The 18,767-nt window shown below is 41.1% G+C and overlaps 1 protein-coding gene across 7 annotated transcripts in view; it reads right to left on the bottom strand.

The window, feature by feature from the left end:
• Prelid2 (PRELI domain containing 2) overlaps positions 1-18,509 on the bottom strand; it is a 99,473-nt gene extending 80,964 nt beyond the window's left edge. The window contains exons 1-7 of one of the 7 annotated variants that reach the window (XM_074076739.1): positions 18,175-18,329; positions 12,061-12,199; positions 6,608-6,784; positions 5,789-5,861; positions 5,580-5,637; positions 3,494-3,567; positions 1,811-1,971 (exon numbers count right to left, since the gene is read on the bottom strand). In XM_074076739.1, coding sequence (XP_073932840.1) covers positions 1,811-1,971; positions 3,494-3,567; positions 5,580-5,625 — 281 coding nt within the window. In that variant the 5' untranslated portion in view covers positions 5,626-5,637; positions 5,789-5,861; positions 6,608-6,784; positions 12,061-12,199; positions 18,175-18,329. Of the gene's footprint in view, positions 1-1,810; positions 1,972-3,493; positions 3,568-5,579; positions 5,638-5,788; positions 5,862-6,607; positions 6,785-12,060; positions 12,200-18,174 lie in introns of all 7 variants that reach the window. The other 6 variants (XM_074076741.1, XM_074076740.1, XM_074076743.1 and 3 more) reach the window with 6 other exon arrangements.
• Between the last annotated feature and the right edge of the window lie 258 nt (positions 18,510-18,767).

Genomic DNA, 18,767 nt, shown 5'->3' with positions numbered 1-18,767 from the left:
CATAAGCACAGGTCCTATGACAACAAAGAAGGAATAAAGATTATGCATAAAACTCCAAAAAAAAAAAACTAAAAATAGAGCTGCCATATGATCCACCAATTGCACTCCCCCCAGGAATAGAATTATACCTGAAGGAATGTGAGTCAGGTTGCAATAAAGGCACCTGCACACCCATGTTTATTGCAGCACTATTCACAATAGCCAAGTTATGAAAACAGCCAAGAGCCCTCACTACTGATGAATCGATCAAGAAAATGTGGTATTTATACACAATAGAATTTTATTCAGTCATAAAGAAGAATGAAATTTTGTTGTCTGTAGGTGGATGGAACTGGAGAACATCATCTTAAATGAAGTTAGCCAGGTTAAGAAGGCCAAAAGTCACGTTTTCTCTCATATGTGGAATATATACCCAATACAAATACAAGCAATATTATGAAAAACAGGTCACCCTAAAGGGGGGATCACATATAAGAGAGAGAGGATAAAAGTAGGAAGTTAAGAAGGTGAATATGGTTGATGTACTTCCTACACAAGAATGAATATAAAATTTTTAAGCCTGTTGAAATCACCGTAAGAAGGAGACTAAGGTAGAAAGGAGAAAAATAAAGGGGATGAACCCATTTGGGTTATAATACATATATACATGGAAACGTCACAGGAAACTCCTTGTATAGCTATCTTAAACAAACAAAAATGTCATTTTTCAAAAACCAGATCCTGTCTGGGGGTTGGCACCAGTGTAAGGAAGGAGGATGTAAGGAAAGGGTTCAGGATGAATGTGGTGGGAATATTATGTACTCATGTTTGTAAATGGAAAAATGAGACCTGTTCAAATATTCCAGGAATGTGGGGAGGGGAGAATAAAGGAAAGTGATGGAGGGAGTGAATTCAACTATGATATATTGTAAGAACTTTTATAAATGTCACAATGTACCCCAGTACAACAATAAATAAATAAATAAACAAGTGCAAAGCCCTGAATTCATACATCAGTACCACCACCAAAAAATACACGTATGTATATATATATGTATATATGTATGTATGTATGTATGTATGTATGTATATGCCCCAAATGTTCAATAACTTAACTGTGGCAGTAGCAATACAACTGTATATCAAAACTCATAGGACTGTACACTAAGAAGAGTAAATTCTGTTGTATGTAGATACTATCTCAACAGCCCTGACATTTAAAAACACTCACATAGCACAGGGAGTCATATATAGGGAATAGCTTCACAAATATTGTATTCTTATTTGTAATAAAAAGAAACTAGATACCATCTGAGTGGCTATCAAAAAGGAAGTAACTAAATAAAATGCAGTATAGTCATAAGATTGAATCATACACAAAAGAATAAGCTTGATTTACATATATATATATATATATCAAATGGATAAAGTTCAGAAACATGCTATTAAGTAACAAAGAGAAGTATACAATAATTTACATGGCATATAATCATGTATGTCAAAAAAAAAGCTATAAAAACCACACTACATATAGGGTCTAAGACTGCAGATGTAAAGATATGGAAGAACATTCAGCAAAATGGCAATACTCATTAGCTCTGGAGAGAGTGAAAAATACCAGAATTGGGATGTGTGATCAGAGGAGTTGAATTCTGCCATTTTTCCTCCACAGGAAATATATTCATTTATTCTTACTTATGTTATCAAAAAATTAATAATATGGAATTTGATTTGTAAGTAGAGGTCATAAATATAGAATCATAGTTTTTTTTTAATATAACTGTTCATATATGCATCCCTGCACACACACACACACGCAAGGTGATCTTACCAATTTGGATTTTCCACACTTTCCCGGAAGACAGACTCTTCCTTCATGGAGGCATACTGTGTCCACGTAAGGCAGTGACTCTGTATAGCCATGTTTCTTTCCTGAAGATTGAGCCATGATTCCTCTTCTAACTGGATACTAGGCACCTTTAAAATGTTCACCTGTCCAACAGAGGGAGGATGGCTTTTTCAATGTAGGAAAAGCACCAGCTAAACAGGGAGTGTGTCTGGAGCTGCTTTCAGTCTTGGATAATATTGAGGACAAGAGATCCTAACATACGGATAAAGGCTCACCAGTGGCCTTGAGTCCGTGATAACCAAACTACCATGACCTTACTAAGTGCTGGAGAGAACATGCGCATGGTCAGGATTTACGCTGGCCTGATTTCCCTAACTACTGAACACTAAGCGAATTATCAGCCTCCTTCGTGTCTCCTCTAGGACTGGTTATAGCCATCTTAAATTGATGGATTCTAATCGGTCCCACTTACAGGCTCACATGCAGGATGGTACCAGGTAAAATATTTCCTTCATTTTAAACTCTGTTCAATGTCTAGAAATGTATGCGTTCCTAGGTGGAGAAGACACAGAAAACTACAAAGGCAGAATTGTACAAGTTGGAGGCATACTCTTAAATTATTTAAGAATTGAGATACAAGACAAAGTTGAATGCCTTTTTAAATAATAGATTCAAAGTGTGTATATAGGGCAGAGGCAGGGTATGAACTCTGTGGAAAAAGCCAGTAATAATTTTCCGCTACAATACAGCACATTTTACCATCTGAAAAAATAAAAGAAAGTTCATTTTCATTGTCATATTAGCTTTCTTCCTGGGAAGAATGTGGCAGAGTCTTTTAATCCACAATAAGGAAGTAATGGAAGCAGCCATTTTTCCTAGGTACAGCACAGCAATTTAATTTGCAAGCTTATCAGCATGTGCGAAGCTAAATTCTACATCACAGGCAGAATCTCTTCCAGGTTGAAACAACCATCTGGGACAATTTTGAAAGTGCCTAGCATGATGCTCCCCTATTACTTCCTAATAATTCTAAAAAGACCCCTGTCAACAATCTCTCTATGGTTCAAGAAATGCAATGAAATGTTTTCACTCACCTTTTTCCAACAAAGAATCACCAGAGTGCTTAAGGGAATCAAAGGCAGAAAACAATTTGCTATTATGGAAATTTTACCATTAACAATATTATTTTACAGAAACACACCCAAAATGACTTACACACAGCATTAAGAACATTATGTTCTCAGAAATAACTATCATTTCTTGATAGAGAGTTAGAAACTGAAGCTTTTACTTCCTTACCAAAAAAGAGACTAATATCTACAATCTTTCCACTTGTAATCAACCTTACCTAAGAGTCCATGAACAGACTAGAAAAGACAGTCACTTCATGCAAAAATGCAGAAAGTGTCTTTAAAATAATCATGGAATACCTTTATGTTCATCAAGACATCTTCACAGAAGAGACAGAGAAGACCCAGCTATCTCCAGTGGCCTCTGCCAAAAGTGAGGCTGGCTACGAAAGAGCTTTCTTCTCCTAAGGAGCTAGGAAAGGAGAAATGCAGAGGTCCAGCTCACCTTTATGTCAGAAAATGCTGTCTCTTTCCATGATTATTAAAAATTACTCAATGTTACACACACTATGATTAAGTTTTGAAATGAATTTACCTTCCTTAAAATTTCTGGAACCACATTCCGACAAATTGCAATTCTCTTTCTATAGATGATTCCTGTTGATTCATCTAGAAAAGGAAAATTTCATACTGAAAAAAATTAGCTGAAGGAATGTATTCTTGTCTTAAAGTCAATCTCAATTTTCTATATGTAGAATTCCCAGAGAAAATGTTTAACTCAAAACTCAATTTTCTTGACCATTTTTCTGGACCAAGTCACAGATGTTCTGTATCAATGATTAAGATATAAGGGAAAAAATCTACCCACAATGCACATGCTGAGAGCAAGAGTAAAAGGATCACAAATTGTCCATTACTTTGAACAATCAATACCAATGCTCCAATTACAGAAACCAATGAGCCTCCTACTCAACTCCAACAAAGGGAATGTTTTAACAGTAACAGGAGAATCTGACTCTGCCACTTTCTCTACCACACTGTCAAACACAGATTTCTGGCTATAAAATTTGGACCTGTAACTAATTAATTATATTTAGCCACAATCTTCTCTCATAGAGTAGAACCCCTGGGATCAGAAGCATTCTATTCTGGAAAGAAGTTTCCATAACAGAACCATTGCAGTTTAAACACACACACACACACACACCACACCACACAATAAATGTGAGTTAAGAAAAAAGTGAGACAGAGACAAAGATACAGATAAATTTTGAAGTGCTGACATTTGCTCTGTGAATTACTGTGCCTCAATCATACTACTACCGGGCTTCTCAAAGCTCTGGCTACTGCAGTCTCAACTCTTGTTGCAAACACTCTGCTGCCCAGAAACTGTTAACAGGATGGGAATCCTCCACCCATCGACAGTCCCTTTGGCCATCGCATCCAATGTTTACAACACACGTATTTAAAATGGATTACCCACCCCTAGAGACAAAGATGCCCCAAAGGACAGACATTATAACCAACATTCCACTTTAGGATATCCATGCTGCCTTCCATTTGATCCTCACAGCAACCTAAAATCAGGACTCTTTTCCCATGTAGAAGATGAAGAACCTGACCTCCAAACAGGTAGGTCATGAGGGTAGGAACAAAATCAGGACTCGAAATCAGATTTGTCTCATGACAAACAACAAGTTTCTCCCTATCTGAGTGCAGGTAGACAGGAAAATGTTTTTTAAAATACGTTTATATAGTTATAGAAGTACAGAAAATACCCTCACAAAAAAAGACAGCTTTGTGTTTACAAAGCACAGAGGGACTTCAGAGTTATGTAACAAACAACAGCATCCTGTGATTTCTATAAGGCTAAAGTCCATGTTAGATTAGGACCTGGGTGTCTCCAAAGGTTTAGGCCTGGATTATGTGCACTGTCATAGCTTCTTGCACTGCCCACTCCTCAAGTTCAAATACTGACCATGACAATGCTTCCTCCGGGGATAAGGAGGCAAAGAACAGCAGAGACTCTAATGCTCTGGCTCAGGGGTCAGTAAACATCTCCTGAAATGGGCTAGATGGCAAATAAGTTAGATTTTGTGGGCCATCAGGTCTCTGATGCAAACACTTAGCTCTGCTATTACAGAAAGGAAGTAGTCATATATAATGTATCAATAAATGGGTGTGGCTATAGTCCAACAAAGCTAAAACAAGCAGTATAAGTCATAACTGGACAAAGTACAGTTATGACTTCTTAGTCTAACCACTTTATGATCACATTTCACCTATATGCTATTAAATTTGTCCATCTATAAAATTATTTATATATATATATATATATATATATATATATATATATATATATATATGAAAGGGATATACTGTGACCTTGGGCAAGTTATTTAGCCTTTCAGTACTTTGGTTTCCTCATTCATTAAATAGGAATAATTGTAATATTTACCTCAAACATTGTTCTGGAGATAAAATGAGCTAATAAAAGTAAGAGTGTCTGGCACATATTAAGTACCCCAAATGCTACCTGTTGCAATTATATGTAGTATAGTTTTGTCATCAACTATTAATTTAGAAAGACATATTAGGACACACAGAGATCCACACACATCTTTACAGTCAGTGTCACATAATAATCACCACTGAGGTGGAGGGGTGTTCAGAGGACTTACCTTTCTTTTCCTCCACGATTTTTACAGAGATGACATTTTTATCCATGGGGTTGGGGTACTAAATGAAAACACATAAAGAAGAATTACCATTCATCTTTTACCAAAGTGGATTAGTTAGTAGGAACTACAGTTATTTCACAGGAATGGTAAATACTTGTCAAGAAATATCTAAGTAAAGGCCAGTTTTAACTCAAGAATCTTAATTTTACCAGTTGGGCCTAGGTAAGTGAGATGTCCGGACTTGTATGAAATCAGAGGAAACTTCTTTAGATCCAACTTAGCCTGAGTAGAAAGGAGGAATGAGGTTAAGCTAATTAATAAATAATACCACCATTAATATTGAACAAGCCTAACATAAATGAAGAATGTTATCTGTGCCAGACACTGTGCTAAATGGTTTAATTGCCCGATTATATCTAAATTTAACACTTCCTTTATACTGTTTTTCAAAAATGGTAACTGAGTGAAGATTGGATTGCTTAAGAATCACCCAGCAGCTCCTAATGGAGCCAGGGAACTAAACCAGGTCTGTTAAACACAGAGAGAATTCCTTCATCACTGTCCTATACCACTGCCTGGTGGCTCGGTTACCATCTCAGGAGAATAGCCATAGAAGGATAGTATGCCAGGCATATAACAGGTGCTCAGTAATTTGTTGATTTTAATCTCCTAAAGACAATTTAAATGTGACAAGGTTGGTAGTAGCTACCATTTTTGTCCTGGGCAATTTAAAACATTTTCTGTTGGTTCTCAAAACCATTTCATACAAGTATGCTATTTTTTCCATTTCATAGATGAGAAATAAGGCATCAGTCAGACTCCATGGTAGACACTGTAGATCCAGCACTTGGGAGGCAAGAACAAGAGGATTCCAAGTTCAAAGCCAGCCTAGACTACATAGTAAGACCCTGTCTCAAAAAAGAATGAGAGAAAGAAGTTGGATAAAGTAAATGAATAATGTATCTGGAATAATGCACTGTACTCTCAGATACTTTCAGTCTTCCCCCAAAGCCTGCTCTCCAACATACCATAAAATCACCTCAGAGTTACTCCAACCCAACTGTTTCCACGATTCAGGTAAGATTCAGAGAGAGCAGAAGTGACTTTCTCGAATCCATGCAATTAGGTGACTGCTGATGGGAGCCTGACGAGCAACCTGGGGCTCCCCCCACCTCCAGGATTTTTGCTTCATCATCTTACGAAACCTGAACAGGAAATAAGTGAGACGTCTCATCCAGGATATCCTGATAAGGTGGCTAACAGGAGCCAAGAGCAGCAGACAGACTGAGGGTGGAAGAAGAGGGACCCCTCACCTGAAGGGCTTGAGCTTTTTGACTCATTAATCCTGGAAAATGGAACAGAAAACTGTAGGTGTGGGTCCCCCTCAACCAACAGCAGTCAGAGACAGCCCATGTTTGTGTGTGTGCGTGCATACGTGTTTGTGTGTGTGTATGTGTGTAAGAGTTCAGCTGACTGATTTTTAGGGAAGAGGACCCATCAGTTTCACATATTCTTAAAGATATCTGTGGCCCAAATAGATACTTGATTAGAGTATCAGCTCTGAGGGGCAGGGATATTGCTTATTTCAGTTACTTCTAATATCTCCACCAACCACCACTGTCTGGCCCATAGTAAGCACTCAATAACTATTTGCTGAATGAATGAATGATTTGGACTATAGACCTCAAGAAGCCTTCCTTCCAGAGCAGTGGCTCACACTTCAGCAGCCTCAGTACCTCATCACATTCCTGTTGACAAACCTCACTCATGCCTCCATTGGTAACTAATTGGTGGTAACTAATGAAAACCCTAGTTTTCAAAAATGTATTAAAACACTTATTCATTCATTCACTCACTTACTCATTCATTTTAGGGCTAGAAAGAAGGACTAAAAATTACGATAACTACTTTCTTGGAGTTCAGCCCTTCGAGATACATGGCCTCAAATGGCCAAGTCAGCTATTCTGTTTCGCAGCAGAGGAGACTTTCACTGACACAGTGCCCTTGAAGGGAGACACCACAGACCTGCACAGCTCCCCTGACTCCTGTGTACAGGTGTGTAAATTATCATTTGAACATTAATGTAAAATGACTGTTTACTACATTCCAGTTTGTTCATTGTATATCCATAAATGCATCCAGATTGAATATTACACATCAACTATAAGTTGTAGGAAGATTACTAAACTAAATCATGAGAGAGGTTGGAAATATAATCACCAAAGAAGTAGAATTATAAAAGTTTTAAGTTCTGATTATTTCACTAAGGTGTCAGTGAAATTCTTGAAGATGATAACCTCAAATACTTCAAACTTATACATAATTTTAATATTTACTTATTAAGACAGAAGACATTGATTTAAATAGTAGTGAAAACTCTCTAGTTATTCTTAATTTGAGTTTTTTTGGGTTTTTGGATGTCTTTTTTTTTTTTTTTTTTTGGTGGTGGTGGTACTGGGTTTGAACTCAGGGCCTCACATTTGCTAAGCAAGTATTCTACTACTTGAAGCATGCCTCTAGCCTCCTTTATTTCAGTTTTTTTAGTACATAGCATACCAGATACTGTTCCAGACACTGAGGCTATAGTGACGAAACAAAATGGTAGCCTCTAACCCAGTTGATATGTTTGTTAGGGAAACAAATAATAAATAAATATGTCAGATCTGCTGAGGAGAAAACAATTCAGACCGAGGGATGACAGACAGAAAATCCTGAAGGAGAACATATAAAATACTTTAGGGTCACCTATTGGACAATGCTTATAATAAAAAATAAACTGTAAATCTTATTTGCTGAACACAAGAGACCAGGAACTATTCACTGTAGTAAATAATTATTTGCAAAATTCAAGTCACCCACACAACTACTTTTGGAGCTGAATAGACATGAGCCTCAAGTTTCCACAAAAGAATGGTAAAAGGAAACTAGGGGTTTGTTTATAAGAGCTAAATACCATGATGGGAATGGCACATATTTTTACTTTTTTTAAAAATTTAAAGATGTACTGAACTGAGGCTCTCCCTACCTGGCATTACTGAAATGATACGATGCCATCTTGTGGTAACTTGAATATTCAAGTTTTAATTCACCAATTTTATTTAAAGCCCCATAGAGGGAAGAGGAGGAAGGCTGCTCATTGAAGATGGCCAGTAGGAACACCAACCTGAAAAAAACAGGAAACAGATGGCCAGGTGCTTTTGGACATCTTTCAAACACCATTTGACCGTGGAACTGATCAAGCAGATCAGGAGCTAACCAATCACAGGTGGTCCATACAGGGTGTGTATTACACAGAGGCTGCCTTGTACCTGATCCCATTTACTCCTCCCCCAAAACAAGGACGTCTATTAACAAGTATTAAGATATGGAGGCTTTAAGAATCTATTGGTGTGAATCCTGCAGACAAGCAGGGTCAGGCTGGGATTCTCCAGTCCCCACTCCATAATAACTAGAGACCCTCCCGGAAGCAAAGGGGTTTGATGATCCAGGTTTCTGCTGAGAGCTCTTGTCTTCCTTGAATCTATCTCAATGGCTCATACTGCAGCATGCCCAGGAATTACCCTAAGAGGCTGCAGATAAGCCCATAGCACACTGTCTTTTATGGGTGAGTTAAAGGATTTTTTTCAAGGTACATTTGACTTCATTCTGATCTTACTTGTGAACTTACTTTCTTTACAGAAAAAGTAATCTAACTCCTTTTCCATTCCCGAGACAATTGCAAATCCCAATCTATTGCAAAAATCATTGTGCATGGTAGATGTATTTAACAGTCTAACACAGGTAAAAACTATGTTCTCCTAAAGTTGTCATATATACCTGCTTTCATTTATTTTTTACACATTAAAAGTTAAGAAGCCAAAAACTGTATGCTACCAGGGGGAAAATATATACAAAACAAACACACAATTATGGAAAGTTAGAGGCCAAGATATTAAGTCCATCTAGTTATAGGAATAATATTTAATATATTTGTAGGTGGAGCTTTATAAAGATGTTGCATTTACCTATTTGCTGAGGGGAAAACAATCAAAATTCAGACAGCCTACTCTTTAAGAAAATCGAGTTGTTAAAATATCAACTTTCCAAAAAGTTCAGAAGTCAATGCCTGCCTTTTGAAACATCCCCCCACTCTTGAAAGGGTCAATGACCTCAAAGGAGTCATTGTGTACTGACTTTTAAATAGGGTTATCCAAGAGAGCACAAGGAAACAGGTGAACTAGCCTGAAAGAAGACTGGAAGGACCTAAAATAAAGTCTGGCACATTAACATGTACATATTTGCTTCATAACCTGGAAGGGAACCTGCTCTCCAGGCTGCTTCCAGACATGTACACATAAAGGGACTGGGCTGTTGAAACGAAACACAAAGACATCACCATGGGCTGCCGAATCCCTTTTATAATTTCCATAAAATAATCTATCCCAGAAGAAAAAGCAAAGTTGACTTTAGACTAAGATCAAATGAGTTATCAACAAAAGTTTTTCAATGATCAAGGATGAACCATATTTTGAATGCTTGCTCTTTGATTTTTCATGTCACTAGGATAGTGAGCAGAAAGAACAGAGGACAATGAGCCAAGACACGCAGACCATGATGCCATCTGTGCAGCCAGGGCAGTAAACATCCAGAGGACCCATGATTCTAAGCAAAACCAACCAATACCAGATCAGCCACGTTCTTCCAAAATGTCCCACAGCCAGGCACACTGGTTTACATCTACAATCCTAGCTACTTGGGAGGCTGAGATCAGGAGGGTTGGGGTTTGAAGTCAGCCTGAACTGACTCAATCTCAACAAAAAAGAACTGGGCATGGTGACACGTGCCTGTCATCCCAGCTACAGTGGAAAACAAGAAATAGGAAGATTGCAGTCCAGGTCAACCCAGGCAAAAAAAAAAAAAAAAAAAAGCAAGACCTTATCCTCAAAATAACCAGAGCAAAAAGGGCTGGAGGTGTGACTCAAGTAGTAGAGCACCTGCTTAGTGAGCACAAAGGCCTTAGTTCAAGCCCCAGTACCACAAAAAACAGTCTCAAAAATCAGCAATGATATAATGAAGTCTTTAGTTAGTTTATAATTACAGTCCAGAAGAACTTTAAATGTACACATGAACCCAGTGCTTTTAAAAATACAATAGAAGGCTACAAAATAACTGACTAATGGTCTTCAACAATACCATCATCCAGGAAGACAAAGAAAAACTGAGGACTGTCCCACTCTATAGGAGACTGGAGGCATGACAGTCCAGAGCAATTTGGGACCCTGGATTGGATACTGGACTAGAGACAGGATATTGTGGACAACTGGCAATACTTGAATAAGGTTCCTGAGTTAGTTAATAGTGTCATATCATTGTTAATTTCCAAGTTTAAAATCAAGGGCTGGAGTTACATCTCGTGGTAATGTGTACTTGGCATGTACAAGGCCCTGGATTCAGTGCCCAGGACCAAATAAATAGAAGATAAAAATTATTCTGTGGTTTCAGAAAACTGGGAAAAGGAATTCTTTGTTTTTTTGCAATGTGTTGTGAGCCAAAATATTTCTATATAAGAAGTGTAAAAGGTACAATCAAATTTTAAAAATACACAAGGAATGGTGAAAAACAGAATGAGTTTTAGAGTCTAAGAGACTTGAGCTTAAAGTCCATCTGCAACCATCTTAGGCCTACGACTTTGATCAGCTTTAGTTTCTTCAGCTATAAAACAAAAGTAAGTCCCTACCTCAAAGAATTATTATGGAAACTAAAATAAACAATCTTACAAAAAATAAAATACAGGCAACAAGCAGGTACTCAGTGAATAGCGGCCAGTTGTGGTACTAAAGCACGATGGCTAACTATAATCCCAGCTACTCAGGAGGCAGAGATCAGGAGGATCAAGGTTCAAAGCCAGGCATGATGGTGTAAGCCATGGTCCCAGCTACACAGGAAGCCTAGGTATGAGACTCAAGGTCTGAGGCTGTTCAGGGCAAAATGTTAGACTCCATCTGAAAAACAACTACAGCGAAAAGGGTGTGGGGGCATGGCTCAAGTGGTAGAGCATTTGCCTAACAAGTATGAGACCCTGAGTCCAAACCCAATACTGCCAAAAAAAAAAAAAAATGGATAAACACTTTTGAAAATGTAAATTTTTCAAGACTGATTTCTATCTTGCAATCCACTGCAATGTGCCATCAGCTATGTTAGCACTAGATAAGTTGTTAAGTGCACTTTAAAATTATTTAAATTGCATTTGAATAATTGAATTCAAATGTGCACCGACCGTTATTCGTGCTTACCTTCACCCTTATTATCCCAAGTTACTAAAGATTTCTGCAGACTACTTCGCCTAACTTTTTATTTTCAAGGAATCAGCATAATAAATTATTATGTCAACAAGTACTTTAAAAGCACCTACTTTGTCCCAACATAAAGCTAGATACATTACATGTATTATCCAATTTTATTTCCCCCAATAATAACAGGAGATAGTTGCTATTAGTCTTACTTTGCAGATAAGGAAACTGAGGCACAGAAAAATGATTTGGCCTGTCCAGGTGCCCACAGCTGCCAGCACTCCACTGTGACATCAGAGCCCTGCTCCTCATCTGTGCGGTCTCTTTCCCACCACAGCTCACCTTCTAGAACTAAGGATGGGAAAATAAAAGTGAGAACAAGTACAGTACGTGAGACACAGACACAACCATGACGTTACACTGGGCCAAAGGCTCATCAAAGCATTTACCTTGGAAATGCATGTTCACCCTAAATATTTGTGGAGCTGTGCAGGGAGAGATGGTCACACATGTAGATAAGTGTCAGCTTTGCAAGGGAGAGAAGACAGGATCAGAAATGGAAACATCATTAATTACCCCATCGCCTTCTGCTCTAAGTGGAAATCGCCATTCATAAATCCTCTCTATGAGCTTAAGGGTAAACACTCAAGCCTTTTCACTCAGCCCATGAGGCTCCCGGCTAGAATAAATAACACCTGAGGTCACGGGTAGAAGCAAAGAAGTTATTTTAATCTGTCTGTTTTATTACAATATTCAAAGCAAGGACAGGTTTCTGGGCCCTACATTGAATTTGATCAGTTTTTCTCTCCTCCTCCTCTTTTCTCCTCTCCTCTCTCTTTCTCTCTCTCTCTCCCTCTCCTCTCCCTCTCCCTCACTCCCCCCTCCCATATGGTCTAATTGTGTTGCCCAGGCTGATCTCAAATTCCTGGGCTCAAGCGATCCTCCTGCCTCAGTCTCCCAAGTAGAGACTTCGGCCTGAAATTATACAAGGCTAACCCCCAAAGAATGTGCCTCCGTCATTCATTAAGGATTTGCTGAGCACTAACTATGCTCCAGGACCTTTCTGGATACTTGGGATACAAATGACAAAAATCCCTGCCCACAGCGCTTACCCTCTATTCACAATGACTCTGCCCACAGCGTAGAGGGCAAGTCAACCCGAGCATCTCTACGGTAAGCAGACCTTGACCTCTCTGGCCTCTTTCAGACATACACAAGAAAATCTGGACAATACCACAGCCCACCTCAGTCATTTCAAATGACTTTAAATTTGAGGTAGATGAAATGTAAGAATTTCTCTTTGTACCCAGCTCATGAAAAGGCAAGCCCATTAAAAACTCTACACATGCTCCAGAGAAGTGAGATCTACACTGCTGCATTCATCCATACAGTTTTGCATTCACTTTGTAGATGATTTTAAGTAAAAGGAAGGAAACAGCTGTAAGTGATGAGAGCTACAAAACTAAGAGTCAGACAAAGGAAGAAACCAAAACACGCTGACAAGTGCATCACCATAGTAGTTCACGAGAAGCACACTTTAGCATCTGATGAATAAACCATTTTGGGTTTCACAGCCTCTTCCTCCAAAGAGAGTTCATTGAGAAACACTGTATTCCACAAACAAAGACTATTGTATTATTTGTTTTCAAGGTGCCACTTATCTTTGAAAGCATGTAGCTAATATTTTGCCTGTGGTATCCAACAGGCAGGTGTAAGAGGAACAAACATTCCTCAGGCTTTAAAAATAGTAGTGTATTATAACTTGGAAGGCAAGGCCTGACATACCAAAAGCCAGAGATCAGTAGATTCTATTTAAAATAGAACTTCCTCAGATCTAAAGAGACCTCAAACACACCATTGTGCAAAATCAGATTAAATGCTTCTCTTAGATCCTCAGATGATTGTCCCTGCTGCTGAGGTCTTTCCTTTGAAAAAAACAAAATACATAGAAAGCTAAAAGAAAAATAAAAGCATATTTTTCCAAAAACAATAATTCTTACAACCTTGTGCTTATAAAAAGTAAATGCCTGTCAAACTTACATTTTTGACCCTCACAACAATCTTAGAAGGTAGGTGGAGTAGAAGCCATTGCCATTTCACAGGTGAGAAGATGGGATTGTTTGTACAGTTGTGCACGTTGCTCACTGTACAAGGGCTCCCTTTCAAGCAGGCCAGCTGGGCACAGCACATCATCCGTCTAGAGGAAAGCCCACCATTTTCTAATTTGCACAAATAGCTCATTTACTTTCCACTAGCCCATGTACTGTATGCTCATGGAGTAGACCTCCCATCCCCACCATGATGCCTTTCCTATTTGCTCAAGGACACAGCACAGCCTGGTGAGAATCATTTCTCACAGGCACCTAACCTGACAGGGAAATCCCAATGGCTGCAATTCAGATCTACCAACTTTAAGTTTAGGCCTTTAGCTATGATAAGGTTGGGGCTGGAGGTGTAGCTCAAGTGGTGGAGCACCTACCTGGCAAGCATGAGGCCCTGAGTTCAAACCCCAGCACCAGCCAAAAACAAATAAACAAAAAGATAAGGTAAAATTCCCATAGCAAATGACTTGTTGACACCATATAAATAGTCACATAGCTCCTCCCAAGACGTGACTCTGTGAGTGACTAAAAAGGACCAAGTGTAGTGCCATCCTTGTTGTTAACACTGTCCCACCAATGGATCCTTAGTCTACAATGTTTGCCTCCTGTTTCCCCAGTCCTGCTTTCCAGAGTTCTATCCTTAGTTCTTATATGTGTCGGGCACTTTAAGGGGACTCTTACAAGAATTATAACAGATCCTAACTGATTGTAGCTATGCAAGCAATCTTATCTACACCACATGGCACACAAACACCAGCCTCGTGAGCTCAGTCAACCCACACACTTGGGAGAATTGAAAGCCTGTCACTGGGTTGAGCCACCAAGTTTTAGAGTGATTTGCTTCCTACCAACAGATACTGAAGCACCCTTGCGTCCCCACCCTCACACATGTAAGCCCTGGATTCATATCAGGCACAGGGTGTCCACTCAGATGAGACCCGGAGAGGAGACTGGACAAAGGAGACTGAGCATGGGAAAGAGCACAGTAAAGGAGACTCTGAGCATCTGTTCTCTCTCATTAGTCACCGGGTGTCCACTATGTACAAGGAAGTGCAGCCTGCTTGTAAGGGCCGTGGGCTTTGGATTCACAAATGTTGGAATTCTGGCTCTCCTACCTGCTAGCTGAGGGAGCTTGGGAAAGGTACAGAAACTTCTCTGAACCTCAGTTTCTCCACACTGTAAACTAGAAGTCAGTCATAATGATTTCTGAGGCTGCAGGGAAGAATAAAAATAATACTGCATTGTAAAGCCAGGCATAGTCACACAGATCTGAAATCCCATCTACTCAGGAGGCAGAGGCAGGTGAGTTCAAGGCCAGCCTGAACAAAGTGAGCAAGCAAAACCCTCTCAAAAAATAAAATACAAACAAAGGGATGGGGTGCATAGCTCAAGTGATAGAGTACTTGCCTAGCATGTGTGAGGCACTGGGTTCAATCCACAGTACCACAAAAAAATAAATAAAAATACTGTATTGAGAGTACCTGTACCATGTGTGCGTACGCATATCTACACACACGGGGTGGAGGGGGCGCATAGAAAACTTCAGGCCTCAGCCATCATTGCACAAGTGCCAGATCTCCAGGAAAGCCTCCTTAGAGACCCCTCTGGGACTCCAGCAGGTGTCCCTGCCCCACTCAGGCACACACCATGTGTTTTCCTTGTGTACATCAGCAACTGGAGCTTGTGCTCATTTCCTCATCACATTAATGTCAGTCTCACCCACGGGAGACCATCAGCTCCATGAGAGGGTCCGTCTGTCATGCCCTCCTATGTTCTCCAAACACCTAGCATGGAGCCTGTCACACAGAAGACAAGAATGAAGAAAAAAAAACTTCAAAGTGAAAGAAAAGCATTTCCCTGAAGCTGACCTGTGCTGAGAATGCTACAAATGAGAGCCGTGCTGTGTACGTGCTTCTGCCAAAGTGGGGCGTGCCTGGAGAAAGCCTAGAGTCTGAGGGAGAACAAGACATGACCTCTGACCCCACAGATTATCGGTGAGGCCTAGAAAAGTGTCCCTTGAGTTCTGAGAAGGCAGAGATCACCTCTTCATGACAATCCAGAAAAGCATTCCAAAAAAGCAGTGCTGCTGTAGCTCCCATCTCGAATGTCCCCCAAAAGAACATATGTGAAAGTCTGAGTCCCCTGGGTGGCACTGTGGGGGTGTAGAGCCTTTAAGAGGTGGGGCTTCATAAGAAGTCCTTAGGTTATTAGGGGTGTGCCCTTGAAGGTGATTGTGGGACCCAGGCCCCTCCTCATTCTCTTTTTTTTATTCTGTGGCTCAAATATACATGGTTTTTTCCACCATGCACTCTCACTGTGTTGTGCTGCCTCACCACAGACCCAAAGCAGCAGGGACAATTGATTGTGTACTGGAACCCCAAAACTGTAGAGTAAATCTTTTCTCTTCACAATTAATTGTCTCAGGTATTTCATTATAACAATAGCAGGCTGAGTACCACAAGTGGCTTAGAGAACCCACACTCCTAAGTCTCAGCCTTAACAAAAAGTAGTATGTTGACTATTCCTTTTGAGTCTAGAATCCTGGCTTAAGGCACAGTCTACTCCATACCCATAACTCAGCCTTTCATTCACTTATTCAGTCATCATGTTTTTACTGAGTCCCTAGCAGGTTCTAGGCACCATTCTAGAAACTGTACACCAAGGAACAGTATCAGTAAACTGGCATTCCCTCTTTAAAAGGTCTCCAGAGCAAGATCACGTTAACCAGCACCCTACCCACTCATTGGTGACGTGGATCCCCTACTGCGATGGAGGCCAAGCTTTATTATCTTCCCAGTGTCTCCCTTCATTTGGCTTCCAACTTGCACGTACATTTCATTATCCAGATTGCAGTGCCCAAGGCTAACTGCAATCTTCCTAAGTCTGGTTTAAGAATGTGAAAGCTGGGTTGGACAAAGCAGCACACATCTGTAATCCTGTTACTCTGGAGGTGGAGATTGGGAGGATAGTTCAAGGCCACCCTGGGAGGGGGAGGGGGGAGGTAGCAATACCCCATCTCAACCAATGGCTGGGCCTGGTGGTACACACTTGTCATCCCAGATATGTGGGAAGCATAGAGGAACAGGATCAAGAATATTCGAGGAAAAAAACTTGAGACCCTATCCCAAAAATAACTAAAGCAAAAAGGGCCGAGGAAGTGGCCCAAGTGGCAGAACACCTACCTAGCAAGCCCAAAACCCTGACTTCAACTCTCAGTATCACAAAAAAAAAAAAGAAACTGAAAGAAACTTAAAAGACCTTCTGATACAACACCCTCATTTTTCCTTCCAGTATCGGGGCCTCGCACATGCTAGGCAAGCACTCTACCACTTAGGCTTCTGTTCTGATTTTGTTTTATAAACAGGGTCTTGCAATATAGACCAGTGCGGTCTCGAACTCAGGATTCTCCGGAGTAGCTGGGATTACACCATATTAGCAACACTCATTTTATAGCCATAGATACAGAGTTCTAAAAAGACCAGTATCACTCAGACAACTAACTGGACAGACTGGTTTTAGACTAGAGTCCAGAGGTCCTACCTTGAGGCCTGAGTGCCTTAGCTTTTTCACAGAAATTTCCCATTTTTCTGTTAGTTTGCGCCCACAGAGCAGCCTTTTGAATGAAATAGAGCCAGTGACTTGTGATTAGGGTTCCAATCGCGGTACTACAAACGGTAACAATGTTTTAGAACCCTCACTTATCCATCAGCCGCCGTGAGAGCACTGTACATTGGTCATCTCCTTTGGATCCTCACTACAACCCTCCCTGTGAGTTGGTGCTGTTGCTGTCCTCATGTTACAGATCAGCAAACTAAAGCACAGAGAGGGTAAGTAAAGTACCCCAAATCCCACAGCTGTTTTATAAATAGAAAGTGGTGAAGCAGTAAATAACGCTGGATGCATCAGGGTGATAGCTCCACAGCGTCCACTTTTCTACACAGACGGACAGGTCAGTCCAGCCAGCGCGGCGACCCCAGCGAGGCTGAGTCCCACGCCTGTCCCTCGGGCGGGGCGGGGTGAGGACGTGGTGCCCGGCACGGCGCCTCGCCCCATCCCGGGTAGAGGCTCGGAGGAGCCCCGCGCATCCCGCGCGCTGTGGGGAGCCGGGCGTGCCGGGGGCCGGGTGTCCACGCGCGCGGAGGGGAGGGGACAGCGACAGGACCGCGGGCGGGGGGGGGGACAGTGCGAGGACACGCCGGGCCGGGGGGGGCGGGGAGGGCGTACCTTTCGGAGGAAGCTGGCGACCACCTGCTCGAAGGGGTACTTGTACACCTGGCGCACGTCCACCGTGACCCCCATCCCGCGCGGGACCCCGGCTCCGCGCCGCCCCGCAGCCAGAGGGGCGTGGACTTCTCCCCCGCTTTCAAACTTTGAAAACTTTATTGTCCTTTCGACAGACAGCCGGCCACGCCCACGTCCCTTCCGCCAATGTCCGCTGGAGGTGGCGCGGAAGGCGCTGGGGAGCCGCGGTCTCGTCTCCTTCCCTGTCCCCTTCCTGGCCACGCTTCAGCTCGTTTCTCTGCCTAGAAGCCACCACTCCACACCCTGGAAGCCTTGGACTTTGCGACTGCTTTTTAAGCCATCACTGCCTGGAGTCACAAAATAAACTTGAACTGCTGTTCGCAGCTCTAAAAAAAATAGTAATAATAATAACTAATAAATATGTAAACCACCCGCCCTTAAACTTTAGGCATGGTCTCGTGACCCTCCTCGGCTGAATCTGCTGTGACAAAATGCACAGGTTAGGCCTCCAGTACAGCAAAAATTGCTCACAACCCCTAGGAGTGTCTAGCAAGTAATGTGGGTGTATATCCAAC

Source organism: Castor canadensis, chromosome 6 (genome assembly GCF_047511655.1).
Source record: "Castor canadensis chromosome 6, mCasCan1.hap1v2, whole genome shotgun sequence".
NCBI lineage: Eukaryota > Metazoa > Chordata > Mammalia > Rodentia > Castoridae > Castor > Castor canadensis.
This window is presented reverse-complemented; position numbering and strand designations above follow the sequence as displayed.